The 6,000-nt window shown below is 34.5% G+C and overlaps 1 protein-coding gene across 1 annotated transcript in view; it reads right to left on the bottom strand.

Moving 5' to 3' along the window:
• Positions 1-375: 375 nt before the first annotated feature.
• Positions 376-6,000, bottom strand: part of LOC131036916 (lysM domain receptor-like kinase 3) — a 28,610-nt gene continuing 22,985 nt past the window's right edge. The window contains exons 7-11 of the mRNA XM_057968925.2: positions 4,672-4,823; positions 4,431-4,528; positions 4,174-4,321; positions 767-874; positions 376-638 (exon numbers count right to left, since the gene is read on the bottom strand). Of these exons, the coding sequence (XP_057824908.2) occupies positions 474-638; positions 767-874; positions 4,174-4,321; positions 4,431-4,528; positions 4,672-4,823 (671 nt within the window). The 3' untranslated portion in view covers positions 376-473. The remainder of the gene's footprint in view (positions 639-766; positions 875-4,173; positions 4,322-4,430; positions 4,529-4,671; positions 4,824-6,000) is intronic.

Raw genomic sequence — 6,000 nt, 5'->3', positions numbered from 1 at the left:
GGTTTAGTTTCTATTAACTGTTCCAACGATCATAACAATCTGCTCCTTCCAAGAATTACAATGTTAGGTTGATTCTATCAAATTTTAGTCTATTATCTGTAAGCTCATTAATACTAAAAACTAATAGGTAGTCTTGAAATTTTAATTGATAATTCATGGATTTTATTATGCTATAATCTGCATAGCCAGATTTTCGGAATTGAACACTGGATCTTTGAAGTTTGAACGTCCTTATATTACATAGCATAGACACTTTGGCTTACAGTGAGAAATAGAAATCATCTAGTATGAATGATGCTGGCTAAGTGCTGAATCATCTTCCTCATTTAATCCCACAGAAAACTTCTTGTCAAATTTCTAGAATACAGGACCAGATGATCTTTGAAACCCTTTTTATATATTATATAGACAGTAAGGCTTACAGTGAAAAACTGGAAGTAATCTAATATGAATGATACTGGCCAAGCGTTCAATCATCTGCCATGCTTAAGCCCACTGAAGACTTGACTGTTACCTGCCAGTGAAGATTCCCATTCCATTGAAGAAAGCAAGATCTGGGAGAGAGTCACTACGACTTGCTTCATATCTGGGCGCAAGATGGGGTCTTCTTCCACACACTGCTTTGCCAATATGGCCATCTTCATTTTTAACAATGTGTAAGTTACATGATTAAACACAATATTCTTAGAAACATATCTTAATTTCTTTAAAATTTGATTTGAAAGAAAACACTCAAAACTGAACCAAGATATGTACAAACACCAACCTTATATACACAATCATATGGATATAAATCCATTAGATTGCAGTCTATGCATTCCTTTAAACTGTTCATTTGTGTCGAATTGGGGGAGCTTCGGAGAGCAGATAACATCTGTGGTATCAAAAATGGCCACAAGTTGGATGATCCTCTTCTTGATAATATAAATGAACTAAAATAATATAAGAACAAGGTAAAGTGACATTAACATTTCATTAGTCAAGTAAGCTGGAGTTCAAGGGCAGACATTTGCTTATTTCTTCTGCATGCAAGGACAAACAATGTCTTTTTGGTCCCTATTCTTGAAGACTTACATGTCTAATCTGATAATCCTACCTAGCATAAATATTTGTAGTAGCATCAAGTTGAGAAATACTCGTGCAACTCGACAGATTCCATGAATGTGGGCACTGCTTTACGGTCCCATGAAGCTGTCCTACTGTGTATAGAGTATTACAAAACTGTATATGCATGAGCCCTTTGCACTGAAAACAAATATTGTGATTCCACACTCCTATTTTAGGCGAAGGGAATGATCTAGTATCCAAGCATCCTCTGAAAAATAGGATTTAGCTTTGTTTTGAATCTTCCAGAAAGAGAGGTTCCCAATCAGGTTTCTGGAATAATTTATGCTAATCTAGATCTATCCTCTGGGGAATACTTCTTTGTGAACGTGTTACCATTCTTTCAGGTTCCCTTTCATCTAGATACCAAGCACAGAGCATAATAATCAAACACTTAACATAGTCCTTAGTGACCCTCAACATGAGCTTGGTCATAAGAGCCCGATTAACCATGCTAAGATTATTGATTCAGCTTTCCCCTAATTTAAAAACATAGTCTTGTTTCCTGGGGAAGACGAGGGAATTTATACTTTTCTGTTTAAAATTGCAACCAAAGAGATCTATAATACTATTCAAACTTTTTATAACCACTCTAGGAGCCCAGATAAGAGAGAACCAGTAAATTCAAAGAGAGTTAAGAACAAAGCTGATCAATGCGATCCTCCTTACCAAGGTTAGCCATTTCCTTTCATCTAACAAGTTTTGCCCACACTTTATCCAGAACAGGGTTCCATTGATGTCTTTCATTCCAACCTTTGAGGTAGAGGAAAGGAGGTAAGTAGTCACTGTTGCCTTTTCAAACCACAAATGTCTAGCAAGAAAACTCTATTCAGTAGGAGGAACATTAAGGAAATAAACCTTGGGACTTCATCCTGAACTTTTTAGCCAGAGGCTTCTTCATACTAATGCAAAAGGTCTTTAATCATATGGGTCTCGTGTGATAAGTGATGTGAAAAGAAGAGTGCCATCCATGAACTCAAGGTGTGTATAGAAATTCCTATCCAGAGAGACCTGGGGTACTTTGAGTTATCTTGAAAGCACTTTGAGATATTTGGGATGATGATCCAAAGCCTCAACCATTAGGATATAACAATATGGAGACAATGGATCCCATTCTCCAAGGCATTTGAAGGAATATTAAAAATTTAAAACCCTCAAGTGATCAATTAATTAAAACTGAAAACTTGAGTGTAGAATAGTAACATCTCACCCACTTCCTCAACTCCTCCAATTAGTCCAGATTTACTTAATCATTTCACCGAAAACTATACTTTCTAGCCACTTATTCTTGAACTTGAAAGCGCTTCCTTTTGGAGATTTATTCTCTTCAATTCCAAGATATCAGCTGGTGATTCAGAACCACCTTTCATCATCATTTTGGAGCTGAGAAGGTACCTGGCATTTAATCTACCAGTTGAGGATAGAAATCTATTAAGCCTTTCAGGTATAATCTATTTACCTTTGCACCTGTTAGTCTAAGTGAACTGACACACCAAGGGCTTGAGTACCAGATATCAGTGTCTTTCATAAACATCTGATAGCTGATCATATTTTGAGGATTACAAGTCACATTTTGCTTCTTGGAGTTATCTAACATGGCATTTAAGCCTTCTCCAATATATAGAATAGCATGTGCTGTAAATGGGACCCCAACAAGTGATTCTGTCTCTGGCTTGGTATGTGAGGTAAAAGCATAGATTTTTTACTGTTCACGTCCTGCTCGCTTTCACCTATGATTTGGAGAAATCCTAGATCAGCAGGATCACATGTAGCTGAATGGAACCATTGCATGAGCACATATAAGGTTGATGAACTGTGATGTGACTTCAAGTGGTCCTCCCTAATGGCCAGGGTCACAACCCAGACAAAAGAAACAAACATGATGCATGTGTTTGAGCCCTGAGCTTCACTAGCTCAAAATAAATAAACAAATAATTCGATGTTTACTTTTAATGCATGTTGCCAACAAGAATTGTAGTATACCAAAATACGCATGAACCTTGAAGAACGAAAGGGCCGAATGCTATCATTAGTTTTGGCCACATTATATCATTGACTGTTGATGAATACACTTCAACCATGCAAATAAGCACTGCAGGTGGTTTGAGGAGGTATGCTGTTGTAGATGTCAATTAGGTTAATGACTTTGGGAATGGAAACTGTAACATTTATATAGGAAAATTTAATGATAAGAGAAAAGGTCATGCATATAGCTGTAGTTGTATACAGTTGGGGTAATTAAATTGAGATTTTAGGGTAAGGATAGATGCCATTAATCGACACAGAGTATGTACTGAAAAGTGCTGAGTTGATCTGTCTGGTTTGTTAAGTATATTGCAGATATTATTAGTTTGGACCCCAATTCAAAAAATGTTCTCAATTTACTTGCATTAAGTTGGAATAATTACAAAAATGGGTACTATGGAGGACACTCAATAGGCTTGCCAGAGATGAACCATACCTGAGAACTAAGAATAGTCTAAAGAATTAATGCAAGTCAAATGGGTATTTTGACTGTAGCACAATCATTGATCTTTATTTTTGAAGGATTGATGAACTGATGTAGATAGATTGCACAGTTCATATGAGATGCCTTATATTAAATTGTAGACTTCTATGTGGGACTCTGCTGTGAAATTTTCATCTGAAGCATACATATGTTCCAGCTTCTTGTGGCTCAATTATCGCTGTGAGACATTTTCTGTGTCAGAAAAGTTTCCACAAAGTTTCATGGCTCATTCCCACCAATTCCATTCAGTTGATAATATTAATAAGAATAGATAAATAGTTAATCTGATATTGTGCTTTTCGTAATGCATCTAAAATCTGTGAAACTAGAAAAACTATATAGTAAAATATAAATGAAAAAGACATGCATTAGCTTTCCAAAGCTTTAAAATCCATATATGAGAAACAAACAATATAACAATAATAGGGATCACTCCATGTGTCCAGAAAAAAAAAAAGAATCTTCCTTTCTGTTGAAAGAAAAATTGTATATAAGACTATAAGTAGTTCAACACAGTTTAAAAATGGATAGAAGTCTTTATGTCTATCGTTGACACTTACTATAGAAATGAGGGACCGCCTTTCTGGTGCAGTTGGCAACAGCCCTTTATTTTTTGCAATTGGCTCTTTTCCTGATATAAGCTCAAATAGCACAACTCCAAAGGCATAGACATCACTCTTACTTGTTGCTTGTCCATCTCGTAAATACCTAACAAACATGATGAATAGTATGAGATAGATTCTATAGAGAATATCAAAAAGAATTCTCAACTCATGCTAATGCATTACAGAAGTTTGATGTTGTATAATTAACTTACTCTGGAGCCAAATAGCCAAATGTTCCCACAACCTTTGTAACCGATGGTTCACCTTCACCAGTTTTCCCTACGAGTTTGGCTAATCCAAAATCTGAAATCTGAAGAAACAGTATGCACGCTTTAGAAGAACCAAGGAACATATCATAGTGCACAGAATACTGTTTCCATTCACTTACTTCACAGAATGGACCATTTCAAAGCAAAGACATTAAGATAGGAAATTAATCATGAGAAACCTCACCTTAGCCCTGAAGTTGTTATCTAGCAAAATATTGCTAGTTTTAATATCTCGATGAACATAATGTGGATTTGTATGCTCATGTAAATATTCAAGACCTTTTGCCGCATCCAAAGCTATTTGAACCCGGGTGTTCCAAGACAAAGGTGCATATCCTAAAAATACACAAGACTGACAAATTTAGATTCACAACATTTGTGCAAGATTCACTAAATGACTAAAATATGCTAAAAGATGAGAAGTTTTCAAGGATAAAAGACAAATTAGGATTGATTACAAAGTTTAAATTTTTTATTGAAAGTAAAACTAAAGACCATAACCTATTTAACTTAAAATGACCTCATGTCTTTAATTAACAATTAAACTGTGGGAGGAATTGTTCTCATAGAGATAAAATCATTGACTTACAAAATCCATCCGAGTAACCAAACCAAGGAAACGGCATTGATTTCATAAAGAATTAGGTAACTACGAACAATGGACAATATTTCTATGAATCAAATAACTTCTTCAAAATTTGAATTTGGATGAAATTTTCAGAGGATTTTAGAACGATATTGACTGTTGCATCTTGTGAATGTCCATAAGTGCAGACTCACCATAGTTACTAGGTGATTAGGACTGGGACCGATAATGTTATGGAGGAAAACATTACATATTTTCCCAAAATGTTGGAACCATAAAAAACAAAAAGATGTTTCTATATATAATTTAAATTTAGAAAAAATAACTATACAATGGATATGCAACTTAAAAGAATGCACAATACCAAAATGCTTAAAAATAAAAAAATAAAAATTTTAAAGTATTGAAATGGATGTCAACCAAAGCAAATATTAATTATAATGATATTTGATAATCATCGTCATCATGATATAAACAATTATATTCTAAACCATAATCACCTGGAAATGGCAAATAGTGGAAATGGCAACTAGAGACTGGGAGTTTTATAAAAACATGGTAACGGAATCTTTGGAGATGGTCATCTTTTCAACTGATAAAAGTTTAATGCATGTACACATCTTAAGCCTTGTTATTATTTCTCTTCATACAAATACCTCTTTCGAATTCAATTAGAAAAAAAACCTTGAAATTTTATATGCCAAAAATCGAATATTACAAGGCTCATAGTGTATTTCTTCTGTTTTTTAGCTTTTCTCAATAACATGTCAGCACTTTAGAAAAATCCAATGTAATCCATACAACATATTTGAGAAAAATCTATAGAAAGTTTCCCAATCTTCAAGGGATGTTCTAGGAGACATAAATTGACACAAAGAACTTTATCTAAAGCTTTTTTAAAGTCTAGAGACATCCCCCTATAGATCT

Source organism: Cryptomeria japonica, chromosome 11, assembly GCF_030272615.1.
Source record: "Cryptomeria japonica chromosome 11, Sugi_1.0, whole genome shotgun sequence".
Classification (NCBI taxonomy): domain Eukaryota; kingdom Viridiplantae; phylum Streptophyta; class Pinopsida; order Cupressales; family Cupressaceae; genus Cryptomeria; species Cryptomeria japonica.
This window is presented reverse-complemented; position numbering and strand designations above follow the sequence as displayed.